Source organism: Manis javanica, chromosome 4 (assembly GCF_040802235.1).
Source record: "Manis javanica isolate MJ-LG chromosome 4, MJ_LKY, whole genome shotgun sequence".
Classification (NCBI taxonomy): domain Eukaryota; kingdom Metazoa; phylum Chordata; class Mammalia; order Pholidota; family Manidae; genus Manis; species Manis javanica.
The window spans coordinates 129190827-129211139 of NC_133159.1; the positions used below are offsets into that span (position 1 = coordinate 129190827).

The following is a 20313-nucleotide window of genomic DNA, read 5'->3' on the forward strand; positions in this document are numbered from 1 at the left end:
GCTTTCAAATATCTCAGGAGATACCCAAGTCACCAGACTTGTGGGAGGCTGTAGTCTGTGTTGTTAATTGGGGTGGGGAGCAGAGAGACTAGATGCCAGTGTTCCACGGGGTGTGTCCAAGGGAGCTGTGCAGAATGCACTGTTCCTCTCCCCAGCTGTGCATCTGTCCCCAGGTGTCTTCCTGTCTCTCAGCATGTTATGATGTCTTGGCTGCTTTCGTGAGGTGTTTGCCATGGAGACTATCCCCACTTCTCTTCCCTCTTGTCTCTCCACCTGTGCCTCTAGCCATAAGGGTAGTGGGGGGTCTCCCGCAGCTCCCTTGCCCCCTCACACACAGCCCTGTCCCAGCCTTGGACCTCTCCCTTTCTCACTGGGCCCTGTTGCTGGGCTCTGGGTTGCTATAGTGACGGTTGCCAAGTCCCTGAGGCTGATAGCCAGCGATGGGGCTGTCGGCTCCATCCACGCGGGAGGCTGAGGGGGGCTTCCCATTGTGTGGAGAAAGGGATGTTGCCATGACAACCAACCCCCACTAAGGGGCAGGGACCAGCCCTTCCACCCCCCTCAAGCCTCCCCACCTCAAGCAGCTCCAGTGTGGGCTCAGAAGGCAGGAGTACATTCCAGACGGCCTACCACCTGGTTCCCTAAAACCAGAGAACCCAGTTTTCAACTCCCCCCTGACAGTGCCAGCACCTCTCAGGACCCGGGCATCTTGCTCAGACAGGGGGGAGGAGCTAGAGCCCCACTGGACAGAGGAGGGGCAGGAGGACCCCTTGACCTCCAGGCAGATGGGAGACAGCAGGAGGGAACATAAAGTCAGGGGAGGGGTGGGCAGGGCAGGGGTTGTGACCCTTACCGAATGGCTCTGGCAATGCTCCTGATGGCTGCTATTGTGGTTGGAAAAAGGGGCTGAGTCTAGGGGGCTGGGCACCTGGGCTTTTTAGGGAAGGTGATTATGGTTACACAGGGAGCCAGGGGGCAGGCAGTTTGATGCTTGGGTCTCTGAGTCTTCAGGATAGCCACACCCCTTCTCCCCACACAAGTCCCCAACAGCAAAAGTCCCCCAGCCAGAGGTGGCTTGGGCAGGGGTGGTAGGGGATAGACTTGAACACATGAACGTGTTTTTCCACTTTGTTTCTGACTGCAACTTGTCTTGTCTCTGGTGCTTCAGCAAGACACAGGCTTTCCCTGCGTGTGAACATATACTCACATGCATCCCCACTGGATGTACTGCCAACTCCCGCTCCTGCCTGGGCTCCTCTCCCTCTCCTAACCGGGGCTGCCCAACCCAGCTCTCACACCCAGCACACTTTCCCTACCCCATGCTCTGCCCACCAGTCACTCCAACCCAACTCTCCCTGTACCCTTTCTCTTGGTTTCCTGCAATCCAACCCTCAGCCTGAAAGCCCTTCTAAGCACCAGTTCTCTGTCCCAATTCAAATCCAGTCATTCTCCAGCCTCCACGTCAACTTTTGAAGTTTTTTATTCTTTTTTTTTTTGGTTTTTGTTGTCCAAATTTCCCTTTTACAGTAAAACTATTGAGGTGACGGCCATACCCCGCCACCTCCCCCATGGCAATATCAACTTCCTGTTCCCTGGAAGGAGCAATTAGAAAAATCAGGAAGGAGCTGGGAACTACAGCACCAGAGAGGTGACTTGACCTCTGGTGAACAAAGCAACCGTCTTGGCTGGTGACTGAGGTGGCTGACATTTTGCCCAAGGGCAGTTCTGATCTAATAAAATGAGCTGGGAGGAAACTGAGGCAATACCCAATTGTGCACTAGAGGGCAGGAAGGGGTATAAGCTGGTCACTGTGGCAACAGTGGCACTTGCTGAGTACCACATCAGTAGACCAGTCAGTAAGCCACCATTCTGGTCACTAAGAAGGGAGCTGTGTTGAGTTTGAGGGAGTAGGAAGTGGAGGAGGTGATGAACAAGACAGCCAACTAGGTTACTGGGACAACATGTGGGTTTCTGGGGTAGCGCTGTTGATTAACAGAGATTATACTGGGGTATGGAAAGGGAAGAACAAGACACATTGGGCCTGCCACAGCAGATGGCAGTCAACTTAGCTGTCCTACAAGCAGCACAGAGAACAAGGGCAGGGAGATCCTGGGAAGGGCCACTGAATACTGGGAAAACCCTCCTCAGCCCACCCTCTCTTCTTACAGTCAAGTAAGTTCCAGCTTCCTCCTGAAACAGGAAGTTCATCCTGCTCCCCCTTCTCTACATTGTAAGAACCACCCACCTCTCCCCACCCCGAGACTAAGCCACTTTGAGTTCCAGCCAGACCACTTCCTATTTCAGAAGTGCTACTTCCTGTCCTGGATGAAGGCACTTCCAGTTCCTGCTGCACTGCTTCTGCCACTTCCCAAGCCACTTCTGTCCAGGCCTGGTCACTTCTTGTCTGGAGCAAGTCACTTCCTGTCCCAAGTGGCCTATTCAGCATCAGACCAAATCCACATGTGTCCCGACTGGTTCATATCTTGCCATTGGCCACTGGTCAAACAGGACACTTCTTCTCGTGGTAGCTGTCGTGACCCAACCACCCAAAATGGCTGAAGTAAGTATGTAAAGGCCTGGGCGGGGCAGAGGAGGAGACCCTACTGCCCATGCCCCGAGTCGGGTGGAGTGCCAGAGCCTTCCCCTAAGGCTCCCATTTTTGGCAGACTGAGGCAAGTGGTTGGTAAGAGGTCAGAAGAGGGAGCTGAGGGGAGGAATGCTTTGAGGCCCCCACCCAGGAGATGGGAGAGGCATAGGATAAGAATCCAAGAGGGCAAAAGGAGAGGTAGGGAAGGGGATGCTAGGGAAGAGGAACAGACCTAGAGACAGAAGGCAGAGAAAGAACAGGAGAGAGAGAAAAGAAGAACAACAGTGAGAGGCAGAAAGAGGTGCCAACCAAAGACTGACTGTTCCCACCCCTGGCTCTTAGTGGGTGACAGGGACAAGGGTCCCTGGCCACGGTCAGTTGAGGAGGCTGAGTCTGCTCTCTTCCCCAAGGGACTGGACCCAGGAACACAGAGACAGAGGGGGCACACGTGGCCAACCAGAGGGCAGGAGGTGGCTCGGTGGACGTCTTAAGAAATCCTAACAGTGGAGAAAAGGGCAACAGCCAGAAGCAAAGGAGCTGGGCAGGGGTAAAGGGGCCAAGGAGATGCTAGAGGTGTCCCTCTAACCGTGAATTAAACTGGAAGAGCACCCCAAGAAGGGCTAGATCCAGGAGAGTCAGGTGGGAGGAGCCCTCATACCTTGTAGTAGATGTTTGGAGGGCTCTGGGGGGGCCCATCCTGCACGATGTACACAGGATGCCCATAGTCACCACTCACCTTCTCATAGTGGGGACAAAAGGGGGGGTCTGCAGCCCCACCACCCCGCAGAGCTATCCCTATCTCCCCAGGCTCAGCCTCCCGAGGTCCCATCCCACCTCCACCCCCAAGACCCATAGACCCTCCTCCCCTCCCAAAGGAGCCAGGACCAGGGTGGCGACTCTCCGAAGGCTTGGCCCGCCGTCTCCGCCAACACATGGCACCCCCAGCCCCTGCCACGCCCAGCAAGAGCAGCGCCAGCCCCCCCGCTGCCCCGGCCACTGCGGGCATGCTGGGAGGGGGCAGGGGGCCTTCAGCACCCCGGGAGGTTGCATTGCTGGTGGGGTCACCTGGCAGGGAAGGGGTGGAGGAAAGAGGGGGAGGGGCTGAAGGAGCCACCTGGGCATCTGAACACCCAACCTTGGGGGTCCCCATGGGCTTCCCCAGCAATGCCCTTTGGGGACCCTGCCTCCCCTCCCCCTAGCCCTGCTCAGCATCCAGGTGTGTCCAGTCCTTCAGCTCCGAGGCAAGCAGTCCTCCCCACTTCCGACAGCACTGATTGAAGCACTGACTTGGCTAATTAGTTCTAATTGAGACTTCTCCTCATTTGGCTTCCATTCTCCTCCCACCCTCCCATCCTCTCTTCTCCTCTTTCCTGTATCACCACCCCCAAAACTGAAGGTGGGGGAAAGGGTGAAGGCAGGGCAGCTGGAGTCCATGAGCAGAGGAGGCTGGGGAAGGCAGGAGGCTGGCCCTGGTTCCTACCTGGCATGTTCTCCTTCCCAGGGTCCAGGCTGCGGGCTGCCCCTCGGTCTCTCTCCATGGGCACTTCAGACACAGGCTTTCGGGGGGCAGCCCCTCCTCGGGGACCTGGAGATGGGGAACACCCAAGAGAGGAGCTGAGCCAGAAGCCCCTGCCCAAGATGGTACTACCTCTATCCCACCCTCCCTCAGCTCCCAGGATGGGGTTCCAGCCCCACTCACTTTGTCCCACTCGGAGAAGCACCTTCATGCCTCTGGTGAGGCACACACCTCCCTGCAAGCTCTCCAGGCCTTCCCGGGTTCCATCTGATGTGGCTAGGAGAGAAGAGCCAGAGGGAGAGGTTGGCACTCCAGAGGGTAGCCTTCCCCATGCCCCGGCCCCAACACCACCAGAAGCCGTAAGGGGTCTCCGTGGCTCCAACGGTCCCCTCCCTCATCTGCTCTGGATCTTAGGAGCACCTCCCCACTCCACTCTGCCCTCTGCCCAGCAGTACCAATTATGTAGTAATCATGGTGTGAGCGGAACTCATGGCCCCAGAGGTTAGGGCTATACTCCTGAAACTTGATGGTGAAGCGGAGATCCAGGTCTGGCCGGTCACAAGTGAGAAGGAGGTTTGGGGCAGGGGGTGCCTCACAGCGCCGGCCCTGGGCACCCCCAACCAGGTACAGCTTGTAGAACTCATAATTAGGAGAAGAGTGGGGGCCAGGAGGCCGGGCCCGGGGGCACAGCAGGTCTAGGCGGTCCCCAATCTGTGGGTAGAGCACGTAACCGCCCTCTGCCTGGAACCTATGGGAAGGAGGGTGAGGTGGACAATGAGGAGAGGTATCAGAGGTCTGGCCCCCAGAGCTTTGTCTCCCTCACCCCACATCCATGCAGGACAGCCTTGGTCTGAATGGCAAGTCAGTTCTGACAGAGAAGGCACGAAGGCTCTGTTAGCCCACGTCGGAAGCAGCAGGAAGCCAGGCTCAGAGGTCTCCTGCCTCTTGGTGTGCCCAAATGCACTCTTCAGCCCGCCCTCACCACATGCACACTGCCATCTCTCGCTCCATCACCAGCCCTGTTGCCATGGCAACAGGATGCCAGTTACCAAGGAGCTGGCCTCTCTGGAACCACACAGCCCACCCATCCCAGGTGATTTCACTATTCCATGACAGTCAACCATGGGGGCAGCCTCCCCTCCTCCAGGCCACCACTGAATTTCAGGAATTTCAGGGCAAAGGGGTCGGGTGTGGAAGGGGGTGTCGAGGGTAATCCAGACCAATGCTGCAAGTAAGCCAGGCAATGTGACAGGAGTTAAATGCCTGGCCTGGCAATGGCCATAAATGAGGCTAATGGGAACCAGGGTCTGGGGTCCAGCTGCTCAGACATTTCCCGGCTCAGTAACCTTCCTACCCTAAGTCTCAGACTTCCTAGAAAAGTGCTCTATTGCTTTGTAATAGAAGGAGTTGACTTTTTTAACCACAGCTAACATAAACCCACATCTCCCCCAGCCCAGCATCCACTGGTTGAGCACAGCCACTGTTTGTCAAGGACTGCAGCCCCTCTCTGTGCATTAATGACAGACAGGGTCTCAGAACTGGGTCCCAGGGGACTACTGCTCATTATCTTCCCAGACTCCCAAATGACCTGTTCCCTCCCACCCATTCCAAAGAGCCCCATAACACCCTGACTCCCTTCTCTCAACCCTATCAGAATAAGCCTAACTTAACATCAAGTTGCACCTGATATTCAAACTGCAGCTGGGAGCTGGCGGGTAGACTGGCAGGTACTCAGGAGACTGAGTAGAGAAAAGACATTTGAAATTATACCCAAAGAGAGGCAGAGAGGGAGGCCAGGACAGGGAGATGTGAGGGAGGATGTCAGGTAAAGAAAGGAAGGACAATGATCCTAGTTCTCCTTTAATAATCTTACATGCTCAAACACCTTACCTCTAATTTTCATAAAAGCTGTATTCTGAGGATACAAACTCAGAAAGGTTAAGTGACATGACCAAGGCCACAGAGCTGAAAACAGCAGAGCTAGGAATAAGACTCAAATTTGATGACCTCCAAAGCCCACCCCCTGCCCCGTGGCCTCACACAGCCTCCCAGGGAAGTAGGAATTTTTCAAAACACAGAACTCTTGTGCCAATGGGGAGTTGTATCTGCATGGAGGCAAGGGACCCAGATGACCTTCCAAGGATTCTGTCCTACCCTCTGTGGCTTGAATTTTCATCTGACCCCTGGCCTTTTTTTTTCTTTTTTTTTTTTCAGAGCAAAGCAAGCATGCCAGGGAACAGAGGGTCTGATGGAAGAGTTTGCAGCAAAGATGGGGGAGGGGCCAATGGAGTTCTCAGGACTCCACATACAAGAGAGAGAGGAGGCTTTAGAGGGCTCCAGAATTCTTCTAAAAAGAAGCCCCCAAGCCGCTAAGGCAGAAATACCTTCTGGTTGGGAACTTTTTCCTGCAAGGGCTCACTGACCCTCTGGCTGTGGGCAGGAGTTTGGAGACAAACTGTGTGAAAAGAGTCAAGAAGCCTTGGGAGACTTGGCCCCAGAGGCCCCAAACTAAGCCCCTTTCCCTCCCGTCTCCTGCACTAAGTCCCTTCTGGGAGGAGGCACCCTGCCTTCCCCTCAGCACCTCAGCAGCACCTACTCAGCGGCCCTCCTGAGAGCTGACATTAACCAGGCTCCCTCCAAGCCCAGCCCCCGACAGGACACAAGTCTCCCACAAACCCAAATAACCACTCCACTGCTCTCCCAGCAGCTACCCAAGAACTTTCCAATCCTTGCCCGTTTGAGGTCTTCCAACTTCTGACACATGGCTATCACCAAGCCCATTCAGCTCGGTGTGCTACCTAGGAGTCTGGCTCCCAAGATCACCTCTGTCTGGTTACCCATCAGCTTACATCAGAGCACCAGCCCGCTCCTCCAGCCTCCTCTCAACTCAGACAACCCAGCCCCCGAAGTCCCCAGAGCTTCCACAGTCCCTGCCGGGAGGGGGTTCGCCCCAACCCCTATCCACTCACCTTTTATTCGCTGAATTCCAGTAGACAGGCTCCAGGCTGAGCCCGGACACCAGCCCCAGGAAACCGAGCAGCAGCAGGACCCCGACTTGCACGCCCCCCGGCCCAGAATGGGGGGCCCCCATGACCCCGCCAAGGCCTGGGGGGCGGGGCACCAACTGCCCCAAAGTCGCTCACCCCCTGGGGTGACTGCCTTCGCTGCCCTAGCTATCCTGCTCCGACCACCCGGGTGGCTGGTGCCCCCCGCTCCCTCACGGACCCGCTTCCTGCTCTGCTGGCGCCCCTGCTACAGAACGCTCAGCCCACAACACCCTTCCAAGGGCGATCTGCAGGCGCCCTGCACCCCCGGCCCACGCTCCAGCACCCCGGGATTTGTAAGCGGGCCTAAGTGGGGGACTCGGGGAGCCGGGGGCCGGGGCGGGGGTGACATGGGGCACCGGGCGAGGGAGCGAGGAAGGGGGCACCGAGCCGGAGCCCCAGCCTCGCCGGGATTGAGGGCAGCGGGCTAAGGGAGGAAACCAGTCCCGAGCCCAGGAGGGGGGAGTTAAAATAGAGGAGAGGAGGGGGAGAGGATGGCGGAGGGAAAAACCGGAGCTGGAGCTCAAGACGGAGCGGGCGCAGGATCCCGCAGCCCACGCCCCCCACACTTCCCTCACCTCGCGCACCTCCCGCCCCCGGAGCCGCCCGGCCCCGCAGCCCCGCCTCACTCCCGGGCGCTGTCTCTCACGCCCCCTTTGTCTCTGCGACTGTCCGTCTCTGGGTTAGTTTCTCGCTGGCTGCCCTCCAGCCCTCGGACCACCTGAGCGGCTGGAACCTTCCTCTCAAATCCAGAAGCTCTCGCCCTCCCCGCCGAGGCACCCAGCCCCTTTCGCTCCCGGAGCCGCCGCTCCCGTTCCAGGGCACCACCGCGGCCTGGGGAGGTCTGGACAGAGTATAACCTTGAAGGCTTCGCACTTTACAAAGTGGGCCGAATTAATGGTCTCCACTACCTGTGTGAAGTGGGTGGGGCGGGGCTAAAGGATTCCCATTGTAATGACGAGGAAACTGAGGCTCCGGGAGGCCCTGTGACCGACCCCAAGGTCATACAGGGAGTAAAGCCGGACACCAAACCCACGTTGCCCAACTCCCACTCCTGGGGCCTTTTTTGTGACAGGATCCAGGATCCTTTACTGTTATCGGGGTGTTGGGTAGAGGGCAAGAAATTAGGGGGTAAACTTGGGCCCTTCTGGATGGCTGTGGAAGAAATGGGGCTGGGAGAAGAAAGGGAGTACCTACAACCCCAAACCCGTATTCAGCCGGAAGGGCTGTTTCCAATTATCCTGGGGGAAGGGAAGAGGGTTTTGCCTTTTTGGGTGTAGAACCCTCGCTTTCAGCACCTCTGGGCAGAGGTGACATTCCTCTCCCCTCTCAATCCGTCTCAGGCCTCCCCCGTTCCTTCCCTTTGATTGAGAGGTCCAAAATCAAATCCCCTGCAGAAGTACCTTTTCAGAGCCCCCCTTCTCAGTGTGTATGCCGGGGGCGCCACTGCTTCAAACTACATACCCCCAACCTCCAAAGACAGAGCAGATAAATGCAGAAGCAAGGAAACCAGAGACGCTGCTGCTCAGTGGACTCTCGCCCTCGCCCTCCATCTAACGGGAATACAGGATGGGACGTCTGTTTTTCAGCACCTTTACTCTTTCATGTGCGTCCTTGACTCTGGCTGCTCAGTTACCTGTCTCCTGGGGTAGTCTGGGGAGGGGAGGTGGATGCTTCTGCCCCTTCCCCCCCATCTTAGTGGTCCCTCTGCTGCTGGATGATGGTAAATTGTGCTGAGTGTAAGCATGTCTTGTCACTGTCTGCACAGTTTCACACAGTCACACCCAAGAGTCTGACACACAGCTCCTGCCACTCCAGCTCAGTTATGCTCACCCTGACCCGTGCAGCCCCCACCTTGGGAGGGAGTTTCAAAAAGGTTCCCCACCTTCAGTTTACCTAGTTGCCTAGCAACCAACCACTCACTGGCATTAAGCCCCACCCCATTCACTTGACTTCACACCAAGCTCAGCAGCCCCATTGGCTCCCTCCTAGACCCACCTCTGAACCCTGGTTTAAGGAACAATATGCCAGTCCCTACTGCTGCTGGACAAGGGAGCCCACTAGTATCCCTTCTGGCCCTCATCTCCATCATCTGCCTCCCCAGAAAGACACAAAGACTTTAGTATATAAAACCTTTTTATATAAACTCTTCCCCACCTACCTCTGTCCCTCCCTGTCCCTTCTTGCCCTGGTGAGCATCAGGGACACTGGTATCTGGATGCCCCCCACACCACCAGAGCTGAAGCTGACATTCAAGGTGGACATGGCGCAAAGAGAGCAAAGGAAGTTCCACCTCCTGCTCCGCCTCATCCCCGCTCTCCGTGGGTTCTGGAAACACACGCTGCCCAGAGGCTGTGGCCAGCAGAGGCAAGCTAGGGTGCAGGCTGGAGAAAGAGATGGGCAGGGTCTGTCAGCACCCTGAGAGAGAATACCTGCTCCCTCAGCAATTCACTCCCTCCCCAACATGAGCCCCAAGATCTGTGGAATGAACTGTTGACCTGACTCCATTGGTGCAGTCCTTCTGGGGCAGAAAACTCAGCACTGGCTCCGGCTTCTCCTCACGCCCAGCCCCGCTGGTGTCCCACACAGAGACAGCTCCACCAGTGCTGCCACTAACTAGGAATTGCCCGGTCCTGCAGGAAGAGAGGAAAGGTTTGCTGGCTTGGCATCTTCACCCTGGGGGCATCAGGGCCCTGAGCAGGAAGAATCCACAGTCACTCACGGGTCCAGATCGAAGTAGACACGCTGATTGGTGATCACCTCGCGACTCAGAGACCACAATGGGTGAGCAGGCTGCCGGAGATCCCAGCACAAAAGCTCAGCATCCTGAAGACACAGAACTGGAACCTAGAGTCCATCCCTCTAGGCCCTGCCCCTCCCAAGACATCCCTGCTTCCCTCATTTACGGGCACTCCTTTAGCTTGAGTTGATTTTTTCCCACAGCTATCCACCCCAACACAGACTACATTCCCACTCCTGCCTACCGCCCACCCTCTTTGGAATCTCAGGGTGACCCCTACCTTGCGGGCTCCTGAGAAGAAGCGGTTGCCATCAGGGTGAAAGCAGAGATGGGTGATACCTCCTTGGTGCCCTCCCAGCAAGGCAAGAGGAGAGCCATCATCCCAGGCATACAGACCCAGGGAACGGCTATAAGAGCCACAGGCATAGAGGGGCTGGACTGGGCTGAAGGCTATGCAAGAGATGATGCCACTCTGGCCCTGCTTTTTTGCTAGAAAGGGAGGGAAGGAACAAAGTGGGGGAGAGGGAAATGACACCCGACATTAACCAAGCTAATCAGAGGTACACCTCTGTCTCCTGTCCTAGAGCCCATGTGCTGGGACTCAATGTCTCCCCCACCCCATTTGTGACAGGAAGAAGACCTCTGATGCTCCCCATATCCTTCCATCCCCCACAAAGAACCTAAAATGCCCAAGACCTACTTCTTCCCTTTCAAATCTGTTTTTCGTTGAAGGGATGGAAAGCTGAGGCTTATAGAAAAATGAAATCAGCTTCATCTCCAATGAATATGTATCTTAGACATACCAAGATTTTGGAGATTAAAAGGACCATCCTGACAGAGCGGGTTCTAGAGAATCAGCACTTTCTTTACCCAGCAGACTGAACCTTGGAAGGTTTCAGCCCGAGTCTGTTTTCTCCTCTGCCTACTGGGCATGACCTGCCTCCAGAGCTGTACTAAGGATGCTGTGACTCCCACCCCCTCACGTGTGGCCCTCTGAACATGGCAGGGCCCTTCTCTCATCCTCCTTGGAGGCACAGATGCTTACCAAATGTGGCTCGGACTTCACAGTCACGACCAGGCCTGGCCGTGGAAAACACACGCACAGTCCGATTAAAGCCACAGAAGAGCTGGGAACCATCCGGGGAGAAGCAGAGCGAGTGGGCTGCTGTCAGCTCATCCTGGGGGTAGGAAAGGGCTGAAAACAGGCCTAGCAAAGCCTCAGCTGTCCTCAAGGAAGGAGAGCTAGGCCAGGATGAGCCCTTGCGCTGGGCGGCAGTTCCCTACCAGGTGGTTGTAGGCACGAAAGGAAGCCCGGAGTTCTCCAGTGAATGCATCCCAGATGTGAATTGGGTTCTCCCGGCTGCTGCTGGCCACACTGAGAGAGACACGGACACTGAGGCCCCAGTGCTGTCAAAGGAAGGGGAGGAAGCCAACTGACCAGCCCCCTCAGCTCCCATCTGAAGGGTACATACACCAAGCTTTCCTCCTCCAGAGCCCTTTTACAGTCTGTAACTATCTCACGGTAAAGGGTCCCCTTGAAATTTGGGAGGTGGGGAAATAGGGAGGGGCAAAAGACATTCCTTACTAGGAGGTATCTGGCTGGGTTGAAGACATCAGAGAATACCAGCAGTAATCATAGATGGTATCACCTTCCACCATTCGCAGGACAGGGGCCTGGACAGAGATGTGGGAATGCCTGGATCACCAGCAGGAAATGGAAGCTGACTTGCACCTCTAGCAGTTTTAAGCCAGAGGGAGACTGTCGGCATTTAATCAGGCAGAAGGCAGATGAGGTTAATAGGAAGAAGAGAATCTTGATCCCAATGTTCAAGGGTCAGCTCAGACTTTAGTATCAGATTTGGCCACAGAGCTTTATCCTTTTGCTTTTTAAACACTCAGGAACAAACAATATCCCAACCTAGAGACAAAGAAGCAACTAATGATATGAATATTTACTGAGCACCAACTAGGTGCCATCTGATCCTTTAAAAAGTTTATTCAACAACTCAAACATATAAAGAACTATTAAAAAAAAAAACAACACCCTGACTCCTCCACCCAGCTTAAGAAATAAAATATTCAAAACATTTAAAACCTCTTCCTAGTGAAACCCCCCTAAGAGGTAAACACTATCCTGAATTTATCATTCTCATTCACTTCTTCAGGAATATATCCATACAGAGAAAAAAACAATGTATACCATGTCTTGTATGCCTTTCAACTTAGTATTAATGGTGTCACACTACACTCATCCCTTTGTGATCGTGAGATTTAACCACGGTGCCATATTTAGCTCTAATCCATGCATCTTCACTGCTGTGCAGGACTCCACCCATCTGCCCTTCTCCACTGACAGCCACTGATGTTTTCCATTTTTTGGCTAGAGTTGCTTTTACCGTTCTGGTACACATGCGGGAGGACTTCTCTGCAGTTTCTGCTAAAGAGGGAAATTACTGGGCTCCATGGTATGCACTTCGCCAACTCTGCTAGATAATGTCATGTTTTTTCCAAAGCACTCATCCCAATTCACACTCCCATAAAAGAGTGCTTGTTGTTCTGCATCCTCTTATTACTGCTGGACTGCTAAATTTTTTTCAATTTTAAAGCTGTGAAATGGCATTTCATTATGGTATAAATTTGCATTTCCCTCATTACCACTGTGGGTAGACATTTATCTATGTTTATTAGCCATTTAGGTGCACCTTTTCATAATTTTTGCTCATTTTCCTAGTAGGTTGTTCTTTTTCTTACTGATGTGAAGGAAATCTTTAAACGGTCTCAACACCAGTCCTTTGTCAGTTGCTTGCTGGCCCTGAGGTGATGTCATCCAGCCATGACTTCAGTTTCCACTTTCCACTCTGAACCCATTTACCAGGCTGCCTGGTGGGAAACTCCACTTGATCATCCCACAGGCACCTCTCAAACTCAACCTGTCCATAATGAACCCAGCGTTTGCCACCTTTAAACCTGCTGTTCGCTCTGGGCGTCAGATACCATTTCCTGGCCTGAAATCTGACTGCGAGTACTCTTCACTCCCTTTCCACTTGTGATCCAACCAACCCAACACCCAATTTTGCCAATTCCCCTCCTAGGGTTCTCTTGAACCTGTCCACTCCGCTTTGTTCCCAAGCAAAGCCACTGCCCTCTTGCTAGCATTTCTACAACACTCTACATGTGTCCCAGGTCTCCGTGTACCCCCACACCCCAGCCTGTGCATCCGTTCTCCACACTGCAGCCACATCAAGGCTCAGCTGAGCCTGTACGCTGTTGGCTGTGTACACTCTCCTGCTTAAAACATTTCAGTGACTCCACATAACCCTCAGTATAAAACCCGATCTCCTGACTAAGCCTTCCCTTACCACTACCCACTTCTCATGGCTCATCAGTCTGTACTCACTGCTTTTAAGAACTTTACATCCCACTGTTTTGACTCTCAGTTCACAGAAGGGGCCGACTCACCAAACTCTCAACCTGTAGGCTTTCCGGCATACAAGGGCCCAAGGCTGGAAGAGCCTCCTCCACCTCCTCCTGGTGGAATCCTAATCCTCCTTCAGGTCTCTTAGCTGTTCTTACCCTGGGAAGCCTTCCCCAATCCCCTGAGCTGAGCAAGGGGCCCTGCCATGTTCCCGCAGCCCTCAGTGCTCCCCATTCTGCACCATCACTATCTGAAAAGGAAGGAATTTTGTCTGTCTTGCCCGCCACAGCTTCCCCAACACGTAGTGTATAATCAGCAGTCAATGTTTTACTGAGCAAATGGAGACAGGAGACTATTCCAGTAATATAAGGCACAAAATAACAGGACCATCAATTAAAGCCAGGGTAGTGGAGTAGAGAGAAGCGGATGGGTTAGAATGATTAGGTGGATTTGATAGGATTTGGTGATTAATTGGATACTGGAGGGCAGAGGGCTGGGGAAAATGAAGATTGGAGGATGAGACCCCAGTGTCTGGTTTGGATACCCAAGGTAACCACAGTGGTGGAAGGAGTCGGGGTGCACAGGAGGACTATGAGGTGCTGATGACTTCAGTGAGTGAGGGAGAATCAGCATAACCTTCAAAGGAAAAGTTTCTACAAAGAAAAAAAGCAATTATCCAGATATAGCATTTGGGAATGAAGATACCCTGCCCCCGCCCCAGCCTGAGATAGGCAGGGCAGAGGACGCACAGGGGAGCCCGGAGAGGGCTGGAGGGAAGTGAAGGCCTCAGGCATGAGCCACAGGGCAGGGCGAGTACTGGGGTAGCGCGAGTTAGGAATAGGAGTCCGGGCAAGCTCTGTGAAAATGGAGGGAAGGAAGGGGAGGAATTGATGAGCTCAGATGGGAAGAACTACACAGGTATTCGGCAATACCCAAAAATGTCCTCCCCTAATTTTCTCATCTATATAAACTTTATCCATTTCCAAATGCTAAACTTACAGACATTAAAAATGAAAATATCTAACAAGTGAGGCTGTGATACTTATATTACCAACAAGTAACAAGTGAGAACTGGGTCACTTACATTACCAACAGCAAAAAAAAAAAAAAAGGCACAAGAACTTTTGAAAACAAATTGACTATCTGAATCACAAAAATTTTAAGAATATATTGATTCTGTCTGACCTAGGGTATTTCTTACTCATAAAACTTCACTTATGAAAAGAATCTCCATCAATACACATGGAGATATTCACTGAATAATTCATGATATAAAAATCCTGGGAACAACCCAAATGTCCAAAATAGGAGAAAAGGTAAGAAAATTATCTGTCATAAGGACTCAGTGCAATATCATACACCATTAAACATACTAACTGTTAAGACTGAAGCACCATGACAAACATTTAGGATTATGATTGCTAAAAAGAAAAAAGCAGTATACAAACCATCTACTATAAAATTACAACCACATAAAAAGTTTCAGTACTTGTACAGAGCTTAGAAGTACAAAAATTTAGAATGCAGAAAAATTTAAAGGGCTGAATTTGGTAGAGAAGTGGGTAATGATGTCTTTTTCCCTTCTTAACAATCCATTTCTCTTAAACAAGTATGTGCAATAAATTCTCAACCTCCCACATTTCCAGAGGCTCTTCTAACTATCCCTGCTCCAAACTCTTTCTGGATGGCTGCACCACGACCACCTGGCCCTGAGACACCAGTTTCTGTTCCAGGAACCAGGGCCTGGAGCGCCTTGAATCTTGCACGGAGAACTCAAAGGTCTGCAGCCTCCAACCTTACAAGAGCTGCATGTTAGGTAAGCGTTCAGGACCATCAACAGACGTGAGCACCCTTCTTCTTTAAGGAAGCCATTCAGACTTTCTTTAACTTGCACTTCCCTCCCCACTACACACCTCAGGGACAGAAGGTAGGTGAATGTCAGCCGTGCTCCCCGCTGCCATTTCCAAATCTTCTGACTTCCCCAAACCCTAGCTTCTCTGCAGTTCTTGCCATCAAACTAGCTCCCCACCTGCTGTCCCTTAGTTATCAAGACCTTCTGTCCTGGTTCACTGACACTCCCCACAGATACTCCTGTCATTCTTGGTGGACTTTCACTTCCAGTAGGACTTTCACCTCTGCCCAGGATGTTCTTCTCCAAAATATCAGCTTGGTTCACTCCCTTCTGACTTTCAGGTGTCTGCTCAAATGTGACCTTAACAGTGATGTCTTCCCCTAAATCCTTTTTAAAATTGCAGCTCATTCCCCCCATCCTCCTTCTTGTTTTATTTTTCTCCATGGCATTTGTCAGATATAAACTTTACTTTATTTCTTTATTGCCTGTTTCACACACTAGAATATAAGCTTCATGAGGACAGGAACCTGTTTATTGATTGATCCCTAGCACCTAAAACAGGGCCTGGCACATGGAACATACTCGACAAAAAATTTGCTGATTTAACAACTCAAAGAATGAAAGAATCTGTCCAACCCCCTGGCCTCTCCCATTCTTTGGCTTCCTCGGCACACACAGCCACGGCCTTCACTCTGTCAGCTACCTACTCCCATACTTGAGTTCTAGGCCTTGTCATCACCACATTCTCTACCATCTCTGACCCATCCAGTTCCTTTGCTCTGTTATTTCTACAATGACTCTTCAGCTTCATCAAAAACACATTTACAACCCATTTCCTTACCCACTTTACTGCTAGTCAGCCATTACACGCATACTCCTGTGGACACTCTCAAGACACCCTTGTCTTTCTCTCCTGGCAATCCCCACCAACCTGGTTATCCTCCATTCCATGCTTACACTAACTAATACAACGACTGCTGGTGTTTATTGAACACTAATTACATGCCAGGTGCTGTTTTAAACACTTTACATTAATTCCTTAAATTCTCACAGCAACTCTATGAGATTGGGCACTATTATTATTATTATCCTCATTTTACAAACATAGAAACCATAGTCATTTCACTTTCTAGGGAAAGATGCACAGCCATACTAACTGGTCTTACTTTAAATGGGCGGCAACAGATTTTGCAGGGATGCAGAAGAGGGTAGCAATACTACCACATTCCTTGGTGGTTTTGGTTTTTAACTCCCCAGGTCCAATCGGTCACACCTTCTGCTCTCTCCCCCACAGACCTCTTCCTTCACCTGATGACCTCCCTTTATGCTTCACTGAGAAGCCAAGAGACAGACACACCAAAACCTTCCAACCACCAAACAGCTGCCTCTGAAAGCATCTGCCTTTCCTCCTGCCACAAAGAATGATTCTGCACCTGTCAAAGTTAAGTCCTCTCATGTGCTCTGGATGCTGTCCTCAGCCAGCCACTTACAGACTGTGTTACATGCCCTCTCCTGGGGCAGGCATCAATTCCTCCTGTCTGCTGGGTTATTCCGGACACTACAGAAAAACCCCGTTAACCCTTTTTTGGCCCCATGTTCCCTCTGATCACCATTCCATTGCTCAGCTCCCTTTTACAAGAAAAGTTTCCCTGATTCATCTCTCTTTCATCTTCCACACACTCTAATGGGCTTGTGCCTCCATCACTCCTGTGAAGTGCTCAAGGTCATTAATGTACTTCTCGGGCCACTCTCTAAATCTGTAGCACTCTCGACAGCGTTAGACATGACTATCTGCCTCCACTTTTGTGATTTCTCCTGCACCCCACCTCCACATGCTGAAGCCTTCTCTTCCATCCAGACTCTCTCTTGACTCTGAATCCATTCTCAAGACCCAAGATACCATCTACATGCTCTCCCACTTCTCAAAGTACATCCCCAGTCCCAATTTCTCCCTTTACATTTCATAATTAATGTATCTAAAACCCTTGACTTGTCCCAATACCTCTTCATATCTCGGTTTCCTCCTCTGAATAAATTGTACTGTCATCCACCCAACTGAAAAAACCTGGACACCACCCTTCATTGCCTCTTTCCCTGCACTTCCACATCTGATTGACCTCTGAGTTCTACAAAATACACTTCAAATTCATCCACATCTCTCCACCTCTCCTGACACCACCCTACCCCAAGTCACCATCATTTCTCACCTGGACTGTGATATACACATTCTAATGAATCTCCCCAGTTTCACTCTTGCCCATCCATAATCCATTCTCTAAACTTAACCCATCATTTTACTGTTCTGTTTTAAAATTCTCCCATGGCTTTCCAAATAAACCCCAAATGCCCTATCCACAAGATGCAACATGAGTGGCTGCTAGCCACCTCTACATCTTCACCATACTTTTCCCTCACTGGCCTCAGCCCAAGTACACTGGCCTACTTTCTGTTCCTTAAACACCCAAAGCCCTTTCCCAGCTCTCCGTCTTTGTAATATCATTGCCTGTTCCTGGAATGCTCTTTCTGCAGCTCTTCACAGTACTGTCTCATCATCCTTCAGGTCTCAGCTCAAACACCTCCTTTTCAGAAGGCCCCTCCCATTGCATGTAACATGGTATCATCTAATTAGGTCTCTCCTCCTTCTGCTTATTTCCTTCATAGCACTTTTTACAATCTGTAATGAAAGTTAGTATTTATTGGCTTATGTGTCTGTCTCCCACACCAGCTCTTCATCTGTCTCATTCACTACTTTATCCCAGCACCAAACACAGTAACTGACATAAGGTAGTCATTCAATGAATATCTGCCAGTCAATTAAATACTGGCATGAGAAATCCACTACTCTTTCATGGAAAACACATATTCCTAACTAAAGGTGAGACAAACCTCTCTTTAAATTACTTCAGATTCAGGGAAGTAAATGCGACCTATAGAAACTCACAGTGAAGATACGTCCTGACTGTGATCAGGAAACATGTGGGTAGTACTTTCTCTCTACAGAAGACCTTAATGTGCAGTGTCTGACGAAGGGGCACAGTTAGCCCTGCCCTTACCATTTCTGCATATTCCAGCTGCTCACCCTCACTGTACAACTCTGGGGGCAGGTTATAAATCCGCAGGATGTTATCAGCACTATTGGTCAAGATGCAGGAACCATCAGGGGCCCTAGGAGTAGGCAGGAAAGAGAAAGCTGGACAGAACCATATTTTCCAAGTGTAGGGCTAGAGCTGAGCCCGCCTCTGGGGCAAGTAAGCCCCCCAAGACTTTGCAGGAAGTTGAAGACACACAATCTTAGATGAAATTTAAGCTGAGGTCCAAGTGGGATTCTTCCGCCTTCTGCCACCTTTGGTGGATCCTTCTCCCGAATAACTAGGGCGTTTTGGGGTGAAAATGCCGGATGTGGTTATTCTCCCTGCCTCATTATCCTAACTTACCACTTACAGCCTTTCAAGAAGTTCTCAGGTTGGGTGCTGAACTCTGACCAGGAACCACTGAGAAACCGAGGTAGCTGGGAGAAGCTGTACTTCCAAGTGCTGGAAGGAAGATGGGGGGACAACAAACCTAGGTCGCCAAAGCAAAAAGGAAATGGGCCTGGAGAAGAGGGGCTGAGAGCTGGCGTATAAGAAACATCTCACACTTCCAATCTCTTCAGATTCCTGAGTCAACTGCCATCACCACTTACGTGCATCCCTCATCTTCTGGAGCAGGCTCTTCAAATACACCTTCCATGGCTTCTCCCGGCTCCAACTCTGGCTTGTTCGGTCCTTCTGAAAGAAGGCTCATATTTTCAGAAAGTTCTTGCTCCTCGGTTCGAGGGCTCAACTCACTAGGAGTACCAAGCCTTGTTTCCGGAGGGCTGGAGTGAGAAGCTCGGTCCTCCTCCCCCAGCTCTTGGGCAGGTAAGCCAGCCACGGCATCTGGGGACATCCGGGGCGGGTCATCCCCATCGCGTGGCGATGCCCTGAGTTCTGGATCCGCGTTTTCATCCATAGAGGAAGCCTGAGGTGAGAGACGGGCTGGAGCTGGGGTCTCGTCGGAAGGAAGGCAGTCTGGAGCTAAAAGCGGCTCCTCCGGCGTCTCCATACTGCAGAGGAAGCGCGGCACACATTGGCCTTAGCCAGGCAACCCTCTTCCCGCTGGCCACCAGCGGCCTGCCTGCGGAGCGGCCGACTGCTTCAAAGTTCTTATGGATCGGACCGCAAAAGTGGGGAGACCCACCTGCGCCTCCCTTCTTCCTCCGGGAGGGGGCAGAAAACCCCGGCAGGCGAGATCGACAAGGTAATAAATACCAATGCTGAACGCAGCGCGTTCTTTAGCCCAGTAGTCGCTGTGAGCCACGTGCTCTCGCGGGACTTGGACCCACTTCTTCATTGGACCTCCGCATACCGGATTAGATTTCGCGGGCGACCCGCTGGAGGGGCGGGACAGGGACGTACAAGTCAGGGTTTACCTTTCCTATCAAGCCATGAGGCTCCTGGTGGCTGCTGGGAATTACAGTCTAAAAGCTTCTGCCTGAGCGAGATTTGCCTGAGCTCCCCCGCGGTTATTCTTAAAGCACCCACTCTCCAACCCTCACCTGCAGAGGGTGCTAAGCGTTATATTTGCGTTTAAAGATTTTGAACCTCTTATGCAGCTCCTTTGCTAAATTCCTCCGACCTCCATCTCTTTTCATTCATTCAATAATTGTTTATTATTGAGCTCTGACTTGACACCCAGTACTGTACCAGGCACTGGAAAATGCAACATCATCTACTAAGATAGTAGTCCTGGTTTCTGTATTCCTAGGGCTATGTACTGAAAGCAAGGAACAAATCTTTTGAGAAAGCGGAATTAAATCTTTTGAGAAAAGTGAGTTATAGATAATGGGGGAATACTTTAGATTGCGATATTTAGGAATGCCTTCCTAAATGATGACGTTTTAGCTGATAAAGAAAAAAGCTATCCAGCTACCTGGGAGAAGAGTGTTCCAGAAGAGGGAATGGCAAGTGCAAACAAAGGCTTGCTTTCTTCCTTCATATTTGATACAGAGGTAGAACTCTTCCAAAACAGTGTCCCCCAATTCTGCCCTCATGCTCTGGTTTGCCAAACCTCCCCACCCCAAAATATCAAGTAGCTACAGCACCAATACTGCTAGAAGCCTGTCTCTCTCGGAGGCCTCC

At 51.8% G+C, this 20313-nt stretch overlaps 2 protein-coding genes across 4 annotated transcripts; both read right to left on the minus strand.

The window, feature by feature from the left end:
• Window positions 1-1462: 1462 nt before the first annotated feature.
• Window positions 1463-9159, minus strand: EFNB3 (ephrin B3). The gene is made up of 5 exons (XM_037026737.2): window positions 7073-9159; window positions 4559-4851; window positions 4287-4379; window positions 4068-4172; window positions 1463-3652 (listed from the first exon to the last, which is right to left on the minus strand). Exons 1-5 carry the CDS (start codon window positions 7192-7194, stop codon window positions 3240-3242), a joined length of 1026 nt encoding a protein of 341 aa, XP_036882632.1. The 5' UTR covers window positions 7195-9159; the 3' UTR covers window positions 1463-3239.
• Window positions 9160-9249: 90 nt separating this feature from the next.
• Window positions 9250-20299, minus strand: WRAP53 (WD repeat containing antisense to TP53). 3 transcript variants are annotated; one of them, XM_017671760.3, is made up of 11 exons: window positions 19373-20299; window positions 18837-19238; window positions 18589-18687; window positions 18208-18319; window positions 11473-11561; window positions 11172-11262; window positions 10933-11065; window positions 10168-10376; window positions 9870-9973; window positions 9646-9780; window positions 9251-9531 (listed from the first exon to the last, which is right to left on the minus strand). In XM_017671760.3, the coding sequence occupies exons 2-11, from the start codon at window positions 19235-19237 to the stop codon at window positions 9285-9287; spliced, it is 1620 nt and encodes a 539-aa protein (XP_017527249.2). In that variant the 5' UTR covers window position 19238; window positions 19373-20299; the 3' UTR covers window positions 9251-9284. The 3 variants fall into 3 exon arrangements, with proteins under 3 accessions (XP_017527251.3, XP_073090989.1, XP_017527249.2); XM_017671762.3 differs by lacking the exons at window positions 18589-18687; window positions 19373-20299 and having other exon boundaries at window positions 9250-9531; XM_073234888.1 differs by lacking the exons at window positions 11473-11561; window positions 18208-18319; window positions 18589-18687; window positions 19373-20299 and having other exon boundaries at window positions 9250-9531.
• Window positions 20300-20313: the final 14 nt, after the last annotated feature.

Excerpts from the sequence above, each read along its gene's own strand:
- EFNB3 (XM_037026737.2), bottom strand. The coding sequence starts at position 7,194 with ATGGGGGCCCCCCATTCTGGGCCGGGGGGCGTGCAAGTCGGGGTCCTG. Across the intron at positions 4,380-4,558 it reads CCATGATTACTACATAATTG|CCACATCAGATGGAACCCGG; the intron begins GTACTGCTGGGC and ends CTTCTCTCCTAG. Across the intron at positions 3,653-4,067 it reads TGGGAAGGAGAACATGCCAG|GTGACCCCACCAGCAATGCA; the intron begins GTAGGAACCAGG and ends CTTCCCTGCCAG.
- WRAP53 (XM_017671760.3), bottom strand. The coding sequence starts at position 19,237 with ATGGAGACGCCGGAGGAGCCGCTTTTAGCTCCAGACTGCCTTCCTTCC. Across the intron at positions 18,688-18,836 it reads CCAGAAGATGAGGGATGCAC|CACTTGGAAGTACAGCTTCT; the intron begins GTAAGTGGTGAT and ends TCTTCCTTCCAG. Across the intron at positions 11,263-11,472 it reads ACCCAGCCAGATACCTCCTA|TGTGGCCAGCAGCAGCCGGG; the intron begins GTAAGGAATGTC and ends TGTCTCTCTCAG.